The sequence below is a fragment of the Cucurbita pepo genome, chromosome 14 (assembly GCF_057944985.1).
Source record: "Cucurbita pepo subsp. pepo isolate OVF chromosome 14, ASM5794498v1, whole genome shotgun sequence".
Classification (NCBI taxonomy): Eukaryota; Viridiplantae; Streptophyta; class Magnoliopsida; order Cucurbitales; family Cucurbitaceae; genus Cucurbita; species Cucurbita pepo.
In genome coordinates, this window is record NC_141811.1 from 10,908,185 (window position 1) to 10,926,101 (window position 17,917).

Genomic DNA, 17,917 nt, shown 5'->3' on the forward strand with positions numbered 1-17,917 from the left:
AATTCAGCCTCGTATGTAAGTCTTGGTATTTTCTTGCATTACGCCACAAACACCAACGATCCATAATTACCTCCAAGTTTCCTCAACTACCCATGCTCATCGTTCCCTCGAAAAATGGTCATGAAAAGCAGCATTGCTTATACGACCATACAAAAAATAGAACTCGTCCTGTTGACTTCAAATTTTGCTTCAGCAAAAGGTGTTGCGGTTCCTCTTTTGGTTGGTTGATCATGTGTGAGGAGACACTCGATCTTACTCTATTCAACCCTTTTTCTGGGACTGTGATTGGTCTTCCTCCCATTATCATAGATGATGAACCTGATTATACTCCAAACCGCATATTTAAAGCTATATTAACCAAAGATCCATCATTATATCCAAACAATTATATGGTTGTAGCTATCTATGGTTCATATTTGAGGTTGTGCCTTATGAGAGCAAATGATAAGAGTTGGACGTATTACTTCCCAGAACCAAATATTCCCTTTAAGGATATTAATGTTTGTGGTGATACTTTATATGCTACGGAAAATGATATGATGGTTTGGAAAGTCGAAGTGAAGAATAGAGATGATGAAAGTTCATCGATTTCTATTTCTTTAAAGATGGTCCACGATAAAATGATCGATGATTTAACTAGATCATATATTACAGAGTCTTCCAAAGGAGAGCTTTTGTTAGTGTTGAGGTCAATATCGGTAGAGGAAACACAATTAGAGACTACCAAGTTTAAAGTCTACAAACTTACTCATGAGCGTGAAAATGGCATGCGACAGGCCGTAAAGTTGAAGAGTTTAGATGGGGATGCAATGTTTATCGGAGACTCTCAATCCATTTGTGTATCAACTAAGGATTTTCCTAAATGTTTACCAAATTGTATATATTTTATCAATGGTTGCTACAATTATATTCCTAATTTAGAACAAGATTCAGGTATATTCAACCTAGAAGATAAAAGATTTGGGAAGCATTACATACGAGATCCTGCACACAAGAATTTACCTCAACCCATTTGGATCATCCCAACAATATGTTCCAAAGATTTTGATGCTTAAGATTCTTTTTTTTTTTTTTTTTTTTTTTTTTAATTTCTTTTTAGTTCTATTGTAATCTAAGAATTTTGTAATTTATAGTTATGCTCTTCTTTGTATTTAATACACTAGTTTATTCGTTTTATTTCATATTCATTCTCGAAAAGCAGTGCGATAATACACAACAACATATTTGGAAGATAAGAATTTATTTACATGGAAATTTAGAAAATACAATAAAAAAATGTAAAAGTTGAATATTCAAATTCCATATAACTTTTCAAACTACTTTGTGGCTTATGTTGTTTTTGGCTGCATATGTTGTTTTTGACAAGACAGAGAAAAATCAGTGACCTGCATATGTTGTTTTTGGCTGCTCATGTTCTTTCTCTTCTGTCTCCTCCTCACAAACTACTTTGTGGACATCCATCGGATTAGGGTTTGCATGAAAAATGGGAGGTTTTTTTCTATTATTATTTTAATTTTTTTAATTTTTAATATTACAATTTTTCTAAAAAAAATGATATTACGTGTTAGTTTTGATTTTAATTGAAATATTTGAACTTATTCTATGGTTGATAATTTTTTTTAGTGGAATAGAAAAAAGACGGGTGAGAAATGATAAGGACTCGCTATTGTTTTTTTCTTTTTTTCTTTTTTCTTAATATTAAATAATCACAATGGAAAAAAAGTAAAATAAACGAAAAAGTTCACACTAGATTTTAATTGAAAATAAATTGAGTTATAAATTATGCCGTTTGAATAGAGTTTATTTTTTATCTAAATAAAAAAATTAAGAACTATTATCTCAGTTCAGTTCACTCCACTGGATTAAGCCTAGTGGTTCTTGATTTTTAGGATTCGGAGAAGCTTTTCTCGAGTTAAACAATATGTGGGGTTGGAAGATTCAATTCTCCAACTTTTTTTATCACATGTATAGGTCTAACCTAGTTGAGATATATGACTCAACTAATTGAACTATGTTTAAGCTAAATAATCTATCCGGTTCGGAGGGAAGCTCGTTTTTCTAGCAAATGAAAAGTAGGATATTAGATGAAAAGAACATTAATCAAACTAATCCCGGCCTTCCTGATCACTATTTGAAAATCCTAATCAAACTATGACTTTCACAAACAAGATATAAACCTACCAAAATTTTGTTGGAAAAATACACTTTTGAAGATTGGCTTCTCGGAAACAAGGAAAGAAAAACGACCCGAACACAGATGACAACTACATTCCCTTCAATATAAAGGTTAAAAGGACGCAAAATCATAGTAGAGGGCAATTGGAGCCATGTACAACAACAAATTCATAGAGTGAAGTTTCTCCGTCTCCGAATATTCCCTGAACCACAGGTTTCCACAACTGTCCATCGGTAAGCAATCACACACCAAAAACCCAAACAAATGAAACAATTGCTCACTGTTGCTGGCTAAAACTATCTCAAACAACACAGGAAGCGCAAGATAAACTTAGCAGACTCCTTACAAATAATCAGAAAGGCAAAAAGAAATTTACAAGTAATCTCAAACACCACAGGCAGAAGCGAAAGAAAGGAATGTAATCAGAAATGAAATCGGAAGGTAACAAAAAATAAAAAACGTGATAATGAATGTTCAGTAACTGAGAAATCTCTAGAAAATTAATTGCAATATAGGTATAAGCCATGTAAGCAAGCAATCATGTGAAGCATGGTGAGGAAGATAGCGTACGGGTAGCCATAGAAGCTAAGAAGCTATCTGTTGAGAAGAAGAACGCCAATATTGGAGAAGTACTATGAGAGTACATCTACCGTCGTCAAGGCGTTCGGCGAGAGGCAGGATCTGATCGGGAAAAAATGGTGGGGCTGCTAAAAACGCAGCTCAACGGCGTCATTGGAATGTTGACAGTCTGATCCGCGGAGGCGTAGGGGTCAGATTCTGCGAGTGGTCCATGTCTAAGCCCAAGAGAGGAAGCAATACTTTCTCTCTCTATAGAGTTGCAGGTTTTAGGGAGAGAAAGGAAGAGTGAGAGATCAGATCAGGAGGAAGACGATTGATGGCGATGGAAACGTGAGGGTTTTTGGAGGATGGTGTGATCGGACGGTACATGTTTAGATTTGTAACAAGTGCGGATATCAGCCGTTGATTAAGTTAAAATATTTTCTTTTTTCTTTCACAAATATGTATATATTTTCTGTTTTTGTACCAAGATTTTATTTTATTTTTTTTTTTTTTTTTTTTTACAAATATTAATATTTGTCGCTTTTAAAAACTTTTTTATTTTTTGTTTAAAAGATTTTTTCTCTTTTTGTAATTTTCCGTTTTTGTTTGGTAGAATAAAATAATTTATTAATTTAAATATATTTCTTATTCCCTTGAAGATTAAAAAAAAAAATTACCCCCACCCTACTTAACACAATTATTTTCCCTAAATTTTCAAGAAAAACCCTCTTTGTTCGTTGACTCGCTCACTCCATTATTATTATTTTTTTAGTGATTATATATTCTATTTTATTGTATTTTTTATCATTTGTAATAAATAACATATTATAAAAAATAAACTATTTATATATTCAAACCCTCCTTTTGTTGTTTGGTTAAGAAATGAAAGATATTTTTAAATTTACAAAATTAAAAAGACTATGGTAAAATATTAATTAAAACAAAATGAATTTACCCATTCGAAAATTTTGTTAACTATTTTGATTTCTAATTTTTGGATGCACCCATTTTATAAGAGTGAAAAAAGAGCAAATTTTGCAATAAAGATATTTATTATTATTAGGTAAATTTGAATGTCAACCGCTTGGTATGATCCGGAAACCGGTGGCATTGTTACAAACGATGCTCGACGGGGTGGTGTCATTGGAACGATTCTTCTTTTCCTTCTCCTTCTTCTCCTTCCCATTGGTACTCTTCCATTGACAGAAAAGAGAAAAGAAAAGAAAAAAGAGCTGGAAAATGGAATAGAAAAGAAAAAAACAGAGAGAGCTGTGGAAGTGTGGCATGACAGCAAGTAGTAACAGAGATTTTATAGGAGGGAGAGGAAGGATAGAAGTTGATGGGCGGCTGATTGTCAGGCAGAAGAACGGCTAAGATTAAAGTTTTAGAACCCATGATCTCTCTTTTATCACATAATGAAGTATTCAGATTCTTCAAAAATGGCTAAAAATGGAGGACAAAATGAGATTTTGAAGCTTGACTGCACCAAAAACCAATTGTGGGGAGGAGTTTATAAGAGTTTAAGGCTTTGGGATGAAACGTGACTAGCACAAATGTGGCACTCTTGATATTTGGTGGAAAGTTAAGTGTTAATTTAGCCTAATCAATTGATCAACTTTTAAAATTTGCATCAAACTGGCTATCACTCGATAGATCTTAGAGGGGCAAGAAAATGCTTATAAACAAGACAACACAGCCCTTAGAAGAAGAGAATTCTTTCACAACTTTCATCAAACAGCTTGCAGATATAGCCTTAAAGAACAGAATTCTTAAGTAGAATATACCTTAATCCTCGACTAAATTAGGAACATAATAATTACAACCATTCATGAAATATATACAATTTGGTAAACATTTCGGAAAATTCTTAGTCGATACACAGATGGATTGAGAGTCGCCGATAAACATAGCATCCTCATCTCAACTCTTAATCTTTATGGCCTTTCGCGTGCCATTTTCACGCTCTTCAGTAAATTTGTAAACTTTAAACTTGTTAGTCTCTAATTGTGTTTCCTCTACTGAAATTGACCTCAAAACTTCTATGATAATGGAAGGAAGACCAATCACAATCCCAAAAAAAGATTTGAATAAAATAAGATCAGAGTGTCTCTTCACATATGATCAACCAACCAAAAGAGGAGCAACAGAAGCAAAATTTGAAGTCTGCAGTACTAATTCTGTTTTTTGTGGGGTCATATAAGCAATGCTGCTTTTCAAAACTATCTTTGGAGGGAAGGATGAGCATGGGTAGTTGAGGAAACTTGGAGATAATTATGGATCGTTGGTGGTTGTAGCATAATGAAAAAAAAAAAAAAAAAAAAAAAAAAAAAAAAAAACCAAGGCTTACATAGGAGATAATCATTGAGAGAAACCATTTTGTTAAGAATCATACCGAGAACATCATATTCATATTGTTTTATCCCTTCACAAATGATATAGTTCAAAATAAAATAGTATTAGAACATCTTTACTACTTTCTAAAATATCTTTCTAGACTAGGAAAAAAAAAAGAAGTTTATATCTATGTTTTTATTTAGAACAATTTGCCACAAAAAGACAATTAATTTCAAGCAATTAAATTTCTAAACATTTATATCTATGTTTTTATTATAAAAAAGTAGTTTTTTCTCTATACATAAATACAAAATACTAGTTAACAAAACACTTTATTTATTAACTATTACTAAATCTTTCGTTTTAATTTATTATTTTTAAATAAATAGAAAACCTATTATACTATTTCATAAAATAAATTATTAATAGTGAAAAAAAAAAAACATATTAGAAAAAATAAATAAAACTATTTAAAAAATAAAAAATAAAAAATATTTTAAATTAAATCCGTTAAAATAGTAAAAAAATTCCAGCCCTACCAAATAAGACGGAAAAAAAAAAAAACAAAGACAACACTAATAAACCTTATATTTATACTAGGCATATATTTTAAACAATAAAAAAACCAAATTAAGTTTTAATTTTTGTTTTAAATTTTATTTAGAAGCTTATGAATTAATTGATCTATACAAGTTCGGGATCTCAAAAAAAAAATATAGTATACAATTAAAAAAAAAAAAAAAAAATATATATATATATATATATATATATATAACCATAAAAAAAGAAAAGAGAGGTGCATATGCTTGAGTGAGTGAGTGGAGAAAGAATTAGAGTTTTTATTTAAAATTTAGGAAAAATAATTGTCGGGTTGTAGTGTGGAGTAATTTTGAGAGATGAGAATTAGGAAATTATTTTATTCTCTAAATAACAAAAATGGAAAGCAAGAAATTTATAATATTTGTAAAAATAAAAACAAAAAAGGAAAAAATATCTTTTTACAAAAACGGAAAATAACAAAAAGAGAAAAAACGACAAATATTCCATATTTGTAAAAGAAAAAACAAAAAAGGAAAAATAAATCTATTTACAAAAACGGAAATATATCCATATATTTGTAAGAAAAAAGAAAAACGAATTTTTTTTAACCTAATCTAACGGCTGATATTCAACCTTATTACAGATCTAACCCAGCACCGTCGATCACATCCCTCTCCAAAAACCCTTACGCTCCCCATCGCCATCAATCGTCTTCCTTCCGAGAAATTATTGTTCTCAGCTTAGGCAGGCGGTCGACATTCCAGGCCGCACAGCGGCGGGCCACCGATTTTCCAATCAGATCCTACCGAACGCCGAACGCGGAACGCCTTGACGATGGTAGACATAGGGTCATATACTTTCTCAACAAATGCGTTCTCAGTTTCTATGGCTACCGGTAAGCTATCTTCCTCACCATACTTCACATGCTAGTTTTTTTTTTTTGAAATTGTTGATTTTGTCTGCTTCTCCAAAATGAGAATACATCTGTATTTTACTGCCATTTTTGCTTCTCCATCTTTTTTAGTTTTAATGAGTGATGAGAAGCCTACTGCCATTTTTGCTTCTTCATCTTTTTTTAATTTTAATGACTGATCCTTTTCCTGCGGTTAAGGAGTGAGAGGTCCATATCTTTTAGCCATGAATTCCTTTAAAACAATTAAGTTTTTCTTTGTACATTTTTTTTTTCTCTTTTCCTCTTTCCCTGATTGATGATCTAACTAAGAGAGCATGAATTCCTTTCTTTGTACATTTTAGGAGTGAGTGGCAGGCCCAGCAGTGGTAATTAGAGAGCATTTCAGGAAACATGCACAGAAAGTGCAGTCTGGGAGGAAGCGATTTGTGAACAGAGCAAAAAACAGAGCATTGATCATTGAAAGGGAAAGGGGGAAATTTAAGACAGGGCAGGAAATGGGTATTGAAGTATTGGGATATTGGGAGCGATATCATTGTGATTGTGAAAGGACGTTGCGTAAGTGAAGCAAAAGTTGAAGTTATGTGTTGTTCCCAGGTTTCTCATTTTTCAAGGGCTGCCATTGCCAGACCTCAAAGATTAAACGCGCTTATAAAAAAAAACATAATGGAATGGAATGGAATGACTTGTGTTGTCTGTGAGGAAACAGGTAGAGGTCCATATCCTTCTCCTGCGGGTAATGACTGATCCTTCTCTTCCACTTTGGGTTGGCCCTGAGTTTCCATGTGAACTTCTTCATCTTTGGGCCACTTCACTTTTACTTTGGGTTGGGCCTGAGTTTCCATATTAGTTTCGGCTTCAGTTTTGGGCCACCTGACTTCTACTTCGGATTGGGCCTGACTATCCTTATTAGCTTCCGCTTCAGCTTTGAGCCACTTGACTTTTTCTTTTGGTTGGGCCAAAATGCAAGGAAACTTTTTCATATGGAAACTTCGGCTTCATCTATGGAAAATGGAAGGAAGACAAATCACAGTCCGAATAAAGTAAGATCACGTGTCTCTTCACACATGATCAACCAACCAAAAGAGGACCCACAACACCTTTTGTTGAAGCAAAATTTGAAGTCAATAGGACGGGTTCTATTTTTTGTGGGGTCGTATAAGCAATGCTGCTTTTCAAGACCATCTTTCGAGGGGACGATAAGCATGGGTAGTTGAGGAAACTTGGAGGTAATTATGGATCGTTGGTGTTTGTGTCGTAATGCAAGAAAATATCAACCAGGCTTCCAAAAGAGAATTAGAAATAGGAAATTATTTTATTCTCTAAATAATAAAAATGGAAAAGCTATATATTTGTAAAAATAAAAACAAAAAAGGAAAAAATATATTTTTACAGGAATATAACAAAAAGAGAAAAAGACAAAAATAGAAAATTATTTAAAGCTATAGAATATTTGTAAAAGAAAAAACAAAAAAAGGAAAAAAAATATATACATATTGTGTGCTTCTCTATTATACCTATTGGGTCTTACCGGTAGAGAATTAAAAAAAAAAAAAAAAAAACAAATTTTAGATATAAAAAGAGAAACAGAGTGGGAAAGGATATTTATTATTATATATATTAGGTCCATTTTTTCTTTTTGTTTTTGACTCTGAAAAACGTTGTTGAGCTTTTTTTAATGCAGCGCTAAAAGGGATTTGCAAAGCAAGGCCCAAGGGAATCTAAAATTGGGCCTAAACGGCTTAGCCTAAAAGGAAACTCAAGCCCAACAAGACTGTAGCCCAACTAGAGGGATTTGCAAAGCAAGGCCCAAGGGAATCTAAAATTGGGCCTAAACGGCTTAGCCCAAAAGGAAACTCAAGCCCAACAAGACTGTGCTGAAGGGGATGGAAGCTCCTAAGTCCGATATTCCAAATTTGATATTCAACTTTCACATTTTTCATTGTTTTTTTATTTTTTCCATGTAAATAAAATCTCTATCCCCCTAAAATGTTGTATATTTAACATTAATATAAAATTTTACAAACAAATTGGCCGGTATAAAAGTAACAATTTAATCTTAAAAGTTTAGTTAATGATACTTTGTTGATAATTTAATCATTATTGTAAAGAAATATAGTTAAATAGAATTTCTTATATGGATCGGATAGATTGATTAGAGACGAATTCTGTTTATAAACTAACCTATAAATAAAATTTACTTGTATTTTTTTTTTATTTATTATTATTATTATTATTATTTTTAATATATATATATATTTAGTACTTTACAATGTTTAAAATTAAAATGGGAAGGGAGTAATTATCATAGGTGCTCTTTAAACCAATTTCATTATATATAAAATATATGTGTTTGAAAATGTATAAAAATTTTACTTTTATGTATTCATACTTTCATAAACATAAACACGAAATAAAAACATAATAAAAAAATAAAGATAGATAGCAACGGGAGAAAGATGGGTAGACCATTGATTTATTATATGTGGTGTTTCTCTTCTTTATGACACTATACGTCACTCTTCGACTTATACTTTATCGAACACCTTCAAAAAAATAAAACATTTTCCATTGTGGTGAATTTGATGGTTAAATAAGCTTAAACTGTCTCGCCATAATCTTTTATTATAAGTAATATATTTTTTTATTTTAATTACAACATATATATTTAAACATACATATTATATATATATATATATATATATATATATATAAATATATTTATTTATTTATTTATTTATTTGGTAGAGTTTATGTTATTTATTAAACAGTAAATTATCAATCTCTTGTTTGGTAGATATTACTCCTATTTTTAATTAGTATAGTATTATGTAAATAAGTTAATTAGGCAGAGTTAAGTTGCGTATGTAAAATTATCAATCATTATGCTCAACGTTTACTCATGTTTTAACTATTATTTCTTTTTGAATGGTTTATTTAAAATTGTTTCATAATAAAAATTATATATGCAAAAATAGGATTCGATCTGGAAACCGACAGCGCTATAACCTTTATGTTTTAAATACTACTAGTAAAGTTTATGTTCTTTTTTATATATTTATGTTATTTTATTAAATAGTAAATTATGAACCTCTATTTATTTGATAAATATTACTCTAATTTAACTTTTATAAAAGTATTTATATTTATAAAAACATGTGAGGTTAGTACGACTAGAAATTAAAATTGTTACACTATTAATTAAATTTTGGTAGAATGTATGTTTTTTTTATATATTTATATTTTTTTATTAAATAGTAAATTATGAACCTTTCTATTTGTTGGGTGAATATTACTATTCCATTTAATTATTATAGTATTAATTATAGTATTATGTAATTAAGTTAATTATGGAGAATTAGGTAGTGTGTGCATAATTAGGAACATTTTTATGATATTGTGTTTTCTGCTCAATTTTACTTCTGTTTTAATTTTTTTTCTTTTTTTCCTTGAATTGTTTTGTGAATTCTATTTTTTTTTTTCTTTCTATAACCGTATAAGGATAATAAGTAAAATACTTCATGCTAAATTTTTTTTTTTGTATAGAGAGTTTATGTGTTTTATTAAATAGTAAATAATATGTTTGTAAATATTATTTTATTTTTAATTGCTATAATATAATATTATGTAAATAAATTAATTATGTAAAATTATCAACATCTTTTGATATTGGGTCACGAAAAAGTGAGAGAGTTCACTTAATTCAACAAAAAAAAAAAAATGAGAGATAAAAATAATAGATCAACAAACCTTATTTTTGTCATATTATATATTTATTTCTCCCATCTAATTTAAAATATTTGTAAAAAAAGTTTGGAAGATAAAAAAATTAATCTTTTAATTTTAATAATTAAAATTATGATCATGCAATTTTTTTTTTTTTTTTTTTTTTTGTAATTTATTGGTAGTTTCGTCTAATATTCTAAGAAATCATTAATTAATTAATTATTTTTTTTATAAGCAACAATAGTTTTACAAAATATTTTGTTTATTATAAAAAACAAAAAAATTTCATTTGTAATATATTAGTAGAATTTATTTTATATATATATCTTTATATTTTGTTGGGATAAATATTACCCTTATTTTCAATTGTTTGGATAAATATGATAATTATCAAACTCAACTAATTAAATTTTATTAGAGTTTATGTTTTATAGAATTTATGTTTTATAATATATTTATGTCTATGTTTTGTTTGGATAAATATTACCCTTATTTTCAATTGTTTGGATAAATATGATATATTATCAAACTCAACTAATTAAATTTTAGTAAAGTTTATGTTTTATATATATATTTATGTCTATGCTTTGTTTGGATAAATATTTCTCTTATTATCAACCTCTTAGTATTATATAAATAGGTTAATTATGCAGAATTATCAACCTTTTTATGATATTGTGTTCTTTGCTCAATTTTTACTTTCGTTTTAACTATTTATAAAGGTGCGTATGTACCTACATATACGTGCATATATCTATATATCTATATATATATATATGTGTGTATGTGTGTGTATATGCATATATATGTATGTATACATATACATAATATGATATACCAAACAATCTTAACATAATGTTTTTCACAATAACATAATTTTATAACAACTGACATAATACTATAGCAACGGAAAATAGCAATATATTCACCAAATAAACATAAAATAATGTTTTTCACAATAACATAATATTATAGTAACTGAAAATAACTATAATATTCACCCAACAAACATAACATAATTTACTATTCACTAAACAAATATAACACAGAGGTTGATAATTTACTATTTAATAACAACATAAATGACTGACCGAGATTGAGGTATGTCATCTATCTACCGACGATGGCGTCTTCTCTGGGTGAATTTACATGTAGCTATTTAAAGGGAACTTCAACTTGCAAGTTGAAAGTTGGGCTGATAGAATACTTGCGATTGTGAATTCTGTAATGGTAGACAATGTCTTTCTCCGTCCCAATCGCCACCAGACAAATAAAACATGTTATTTCCTGCTCCTTCAATAGAGTGTTGTTGGTAGAAAGGTAAAGATAGAGAGACATACCAAGGGGGAAGCTGAGTAAGATAACCAGAGAAATGAGGTATCTCTCTATCTGACCAGATTGAGGTATGTCATCTATCTACCCACGATGGCGTCTTCTCTGGGTGAATTTACATGTCGCTATTTGAAGGGAACTTCAACTTGTAAGTTGAAAGTTGGGCTGATAGAATACTTACCCTTGTGAATTCTGTAATGGTAGACAATGTCTTTCTCCGTCCCAATCGCCACCAGACAAATAAAACATGTTATTTTCTGCTCCTTCAATAGAGTGTTGTTGGTAAAAAGGTAAAGATAGAGAGACATACCCAGGAGGAAGCTGAGTAAGATAAACAGAGAAATGAGAGTTATGGATGTGAGGTGAGTAAGAACACAACAATTCTTTATAGAGGAAATTGATTGATGAGCAAAGATGGTCAACACAGTTAATTTTGTATAACTCATATAATAATTTTGTCAATAAATACTCACGATGTTTCCCTCTATCTAACTTATTGTTTTTTTATAAAGAAAGAAAGAAAAAAAAAAAACCCAAACAAGCTGTTTACACAAATGAAATAGACCTGTTCCCTAATTTTGGTACAATAAACTAAAATAAATAGACAAACCGACCTGTACTGTGCAGTGATAAGCGGGTCAGATCGGAGGGAGGTCGGAGCGGGTTGGCTGGCACTCAGACTTATTCCCTCTCATTTTCACTCATAATTTTGGCTGAAAGATAGACATGTTTGACAGTAGAAGAAAACGAAAAATAAACATACAAATTGACATGTAATTGGGAGTGATAAGCGGGTCGGATCGGGGGGAAGTCGGAGTGGATCGACTGGCACTCGGATTGCGCTTCCGATTGGTAGCGGCACAAGTCCAAACCCTCGCCATAATTTTGGCCTACATAGAGTTAGAAGAGTTACAGTAGAATAAACAAGGTGACCTGCATTGAGTAGTGTTAAGCGAGTCGGATCTGGGGCAGTCGTAGTGGGTTGGGTAAGCCCAAGGATCTGGGCTATCCGTTGGGTTGGGTCAGCCCACATAGATATGGGCTATCAACTGGGCCGGGTCAGCCCACGGATCTGGTCTATTAGCTGGGCTGGGCAGACCCTGGATCTGGGCTATCTGCTAGGCCGGATTCGAGGGGTTGGATATGAAAATAACTAACCAATTTACATATGGTACCGAAAAATAACTATAATATTCACTAAATAAACATAACATAAGGTTTTTCACCCTAACATAATCCTATAGTACTTAAAAATAACAATATATTTACCAAAAAAACATAAAATAATATTTTTCACAATAACGTAATACTATAGCAACTCAAAGTAACAATGATATTCACCAAAATATTTTTCACAATGACATAATACTATAATAATCGAAAATAACAATAATATTCACCAAAGAAATATAAAATAATGTTTTTCAGAATAACATAATACTATAACAACTGAAAATAATAATAATATTCATCAAATAAACACAACATGGTGTTTTTCATAATAAAATAATACTACAGCAACTGAAAATAACAATAATATTCACCAAAGAAATAGAAAAGAAAGGTTTTTCACAATAACATAATACTATAGCAACTGAAAATAACAATAATATTCACCCAACAAACACAACATAATGTTTTTCACAATTAGCAACTAAAAATAAAAATAGTATTCAACAAAGAAATATAAAATAATGTTTGTCACAATAACATAATACTATAACGGAAAATAACAATAATATTTTTCAAACAAACACAATATGTTTTACACGATAACATACTATAATAACTTCGGTAGAAATCATGTTCATGGATTCTAAAACTTGAGTAAAAATCATCAGCGGTTCTCCAGTCAGCCTCCCTCCATCCTGTATAGCTCCTAGTGAAATTGCTGTTATGCCACACTCAGTTTCCTATTTTTCTTTTCGGTCGATATTTTATTTTCCATTTCTGTGTTTCTCTTTTCTGTTTTTCTTAAATCCATTATCTTTCTTATGGAAGAGTGGCTTGCGGATCCGATGGAAGAAAACAGTCGCAAAAAGGGAAAGAAGGAGAAGGAAAAAAAAGGAGAAGAAGGAGAAGAACGAAAAGGAGGAAAAGAAGGTAATCTGTCCCATATACTTAAATTCTATCCGTGAGAAAACCTTACTTAATCTATTTTATTTTCCATTTTTGTGTTTCTCTTCTGTTTTTCTTAAATCCATTATCTTTCTTATGGAGGAGTGGCTTGCGGATACGAGGGAAGAAAACATCGGCAAATAGGGGAGAATGAGAAGGAAAAAGAGAAGGAGAAGAACCAAGACAAGGTAATCTGTCCAATATACTTAAGTCCTATCCGTGAGGAAGCCTTACTTAATCTATTTTATTATCTATTTTAAGAGTGGCTTGCGGATTCGATGGAAGAAAACATACTCAAAAAAGGGAAGAAGGAGAAGGAAAAAGAAGAGGAGAACAAGGAGAAGAACTAAGAGAAGGTAATCTGTACAATATACTTAAATCTTATCCGTGAGAAAGCCTTACTTAACCTCCAAACCCACCACAATGGAAAGTATTTTATTTGTGGAACGTGTTCGATCAAGTACAAAAGTTGAAGAGTGACTTGTGGTCTCATCATGGAGAAAAGAGCCACAAATAATAAAAAATGGTCTCACCACCCCTCTCGGTCGTTATCTATCTATATTTCTCTATTATATCTCTTAGTTGCTATCTATCTATATTTTTCTATTATGTCTCTTCATGACTATCTATTTATATTTCTCACTTCTACTCTAGTCTGTTTATGAGGTATAAATTTGTCTTATTTATTTAAATATTAATATTATAAATGTTTCTTTCTTTTTATTTTAGTTTAGTGTCTAGAAACCCTTCCTTAAAATGAGAAAAAAATCTGTATTTGGTTTCCGAAACTGATTTGTTTTTGTTTCAGGGGAGGGAGAGAACGAAGAGAAGTAATCTGTCCAATATACTTAAATCCTATCCGTGAGAAAGCCTTACTTAACCTCCAAACCCAACACAATGGAAAGTATTTTATTTGTCGAACGTGTTCGATCAAGTACAAGTTGAAGAGTGACTTGTGGTCTCATCAAGGAGAAAAGAGTCACAAATAATAAAACAATGGTCTCACCACCTTTAGTTGCTATCTATTTATATTTCTCTATTATATCTCTCCATGTTATCTATCTATATTTCTCTATTATATCTTCCTTCTCTCCGGTGTTTATGAAATATAAATTTATCTTATTGATCTAAATATTAATATTATAAATATTTTCTTTCTTATTATTTTAGTTTAAACACTTCTCTCTTCAGCTTTGGGCTTGAGTTTCTGCTTCAGTTACGGCCGGAGCCTGAGCTTCGGTTTTGGGTCTAGCCTGACATCCACTTTTGGTTGGGCCTGAGTTTCCATATGAACTTGAGCTTCAGCTTTGGGCTGGGCCTGAGTTTACATATTAGTTTGGGTCGAGCTCTTTGGGCCACCTGACCTCGATTTTGGGTTGGGCCTAAGTTTCCATATAAGTTTGGGCTTCGTCTTTGAGCCACCTGACTTCTACTTTGGAATGGGCCTGACTTTCCTTATTAGCTTGGGCTTTAGGTTGCTTGATGAGTAAGCATTTGCTTTTGGACGTTCATCCAATTTGATCTGACTTTCCTTATTATTCATCTAATCGGTTGATAAATCCATATTTTTAAAAATTTTGACCTATTATATTTAAAATTAATTATTCGGGAATATATTACAAAGTTCAAATATATTTTAAGAGAGAGGAATTTTGGAATCTTTTTGGAATCAAATCTTTTTAGAAAAAAAAAAAAAAAAAATCAAATAATATAATTAAAAAATATTATTACAAACACATTCACCTCAAATATGTTTAGATTAAAACTTTCCTTCTTGAGAATAAATGTTAAATAAAATTAATAAACTAATGTATTAAATGCAAGAAAGTATCAACAAAATTTCTATATTAGAATATTCTCCGTCTTAAATTACAATGAATAATAGAACTAAATTTCTAAATTAGATTACAAGGGATAATACAACTAAAGAGAAATTAAAAAAAAAAAAAAAAAAAAAAAAAAAAAACACATATCCTAACACAAATAAATATGAATCTCAATCCTTAAGATCTTTGGAACATATTGATGGGATGATCCAAATAGGTGGAGGTAAATTTTCATGTGCAGGATCCCGTATATAATGATCACCAAAATCTTTATCTTCTAAGTAGAATATACCTGAATCCTGGACTAAATTAGGAACATAATAGTTACAACCATTCATGAAATATATACAATTTGGTAAACATTTAGGAAAATCCTTAGTTGATACACAGATGGATTGAGAGTCGCCGATAAACATAGCATCCCCATCTAAACTTTCAACCTTTATGGCCTTTCGCATGCCATTTTCACGCTCTTCAGTAAGTTTGTAAACTTTAAACTTGTTAGTCTCTAATTGTGTTTCCTCCACCGATATTGACCTCAACACTAACAAAAGCTCTCCTTTGGAAGACACTGTAATATTAGATCTAGTTAGATCATCGATACTTTTGGTGTGGACCATCCTTACAAAAATAGAAATCGATGAACTTTCATCATTTCTAATCTTAACTTCAACTTTCCAAACCATCATATCAACTCTTGAAGCATATATAGTATCACCATAAACATTAACATCACTAAAAGGAATATTTGGTTCTGGATAGTAATACGTCCAACTCTTGTCATTTGATCTCATAAGGCACAACTTCGCACATGAACCATAGATAGCTATAACCATATAATCATTTGGATATAATGATGGATCTTTGGTTAATATAGCTTTCACTATGCGGTCTGGAGTATAATCAGGTTCATCCTCTATGAAAATGGAAGGAAGACGAATCACAGTCCTAGAAAAAGGGTTGAATAAAGTAAGATCGAGTGTCTCTTCACACATGATCAACCAACCAAAAGAGGAGCCACAACACCTTTTGTTAAAGCAAAGTTTGAAGTCAACACGACGAACTCTATTTTTTGTGGGGTCATATAAGCAATGCTGGTTTTCAAGACCATTTTTCGAGGGCACGATGAGCATGGGTTGTTGAGGAAACTTGGAGGTAATTATGAATCGTTGGTGTTTGTGTCGTAATGCAACAAAATACCATGACTTACAGACGAGGCTGAATTGGAGATAATCATAGAGAGACACCATCTTATTGAGAATCACACCGAGAACATCATATTCAAGCGTTATCCAATCTCGAGACTTAGAATAATCCATGATATCCTCTTTTTTTCTTTTTTCTTTTTTATCCTTCACGGATGCTAGAGTTGAAAATAAAATAGTATTAGAACATCTTTACTATTTTATAAAATATCTTAAAGACTAAACAAAAAGAAGGGAACAAACACATAAAATAAAATAATATTAGAACATTTTTACTACTTTCTAAACTATCTTTACGGACCAGAAAAAGAAAGAAGAAAAAAAAAAAAAAAAAAAAACTAAACATATATAAATAAACTTTCGTTTAGAAAAATTTGCCATGACAATTAAATTTCTAAACATTTATATATTTTTTTATTATAAAAAAAATAGTTTTTTCTCTATACATAAATACAAAATATTCATTACAATTAATTTCAAGCAATTAAATTTCTAAACATTTATATTTTTTTTTATTATAAAAAAATAGTTGAAAATACTTCATTTATTCACAATTACTAAATCGTTTTATTTTATTATTTTCAAATAAATAGAAAATGTATTATACTATTTCATAAATAAAAAAATATATAAGAAAAAATAAATAAAAATTCAAATACAAGAATTTAATCCTGCTTTCATCTATTTTCAAAAAAATAAAAAATTAAATTAAACTCATTAAAATGGTAAAATAATTCTAACCCTACCAAATAAGACAAGAAAAAAAAAAAAAAAAAAAAAACTAACACTAATAAACCTTATATTTATACTATGCAAATATTTTAAAAAAGAAAAAAAAAAAAAAAAAAACCAGATTAAGTTTTAATTTTTAATTTTTGTTTTGGATTTTATTAAGAAGCTTATGAATTAATTGGTATAAAAAATAAAATACAATCAGAAAAAAAAAATAATAAAATAAAATATATAACCATAAACAAGGAAAAGGAAAGAGAGGTGCATACCTTTGAGTGAGGTTTGGGTGAGTGAGTGATTGAGTGAGTATGTAATTTTTATAGCATATAAAAGAGAGATGAAATTTAGGAAATTGTTTTATTCTCTAAATCAACAAATATATAATATTTGTAAAAATAAATACAAAAAAGGAAAAAATAGAAAATTATTTAAAAAAATTTTTCACAAAAATATTTGT

At 30.2% G+C, this 17,917-nt stretch overlaps 2 protein-coding genes, 1 long non-coding RNA gene and 1 pseudogene across 3 annotated transcripts; 2 read left to right on the top strand and 2 right to left on the bottom strand.

Annotated features, from left to right (window-relative positions):
- Positions 1-230: 230 nt before the first annotated feature.
- Positions 231-1,055, top strand: LOC111810482 (putative F-box protein At5g55150). The gene has a single exon (XM_087117317.1). The coding sequence runs from the start codon at positions 231-233 to the stop codon at positions 1,053-1,055; it is 825 nt and encodes a 274-aa protein (XP_086973443.1).
- Positions 1,056-1,843: 788 nt separating this feature from the next.
- On the bottom strand, positions 1,844-3,053 carry LOC147789579 (putative sugar phosphate/phosphate translocator At1g12500; annotated as a pseudogene).
- Positions 3,054-6,238: 3,185 nt separating this feature from the next.
- Positions 6,239-8,090, top strand: LOC147789580 (uncharacterized). The gene is made up of 2 exons (XR_015411766.1): positions 6,239-6,506; positions 6,866-8,090. It is a non-coding gene; the product is annotated as an uncharacterized LOC147789580 (long non-coding RNA).
- Positions 8,091-15,588: 7,498 nt separating this feature from the next.
- LOC111810486 (uncharacterized) lies at positions 15,589-16,559 on the bottom strand. The gene has a single exon (XM_023697193.2). It carries the CDS (start codon positions 16,516-16,518, stop codon positions 15,694-15,696), a length of 825 nt encoding a protein of 274 aa, XP_023552961.2. The 5' UTR covers positions 16,519-16,559; the 3' UTR covers positions 15,589-15,693.
- Between the last annotated feature and the right edge of the window lie 1,358 nt (positions 16,560-17,917).

Bases quoted from the DNA above. Each gene is read 5' to 3' on its own strand.
- LOC111810482 (XM_087117317.1), top strand. From the start codon at position 231: ATGTGTGAGGAGACACTCGATCTTACTCTATTCAACCCTTTTTCTGGG.
- LOC111810486 (XM_023697193.2), bottom strand. From the start codon at position 16,518: ATGTGTGAAGAGACACTCGATCTTACTTTATTCAACCCTTTTTCTAGG.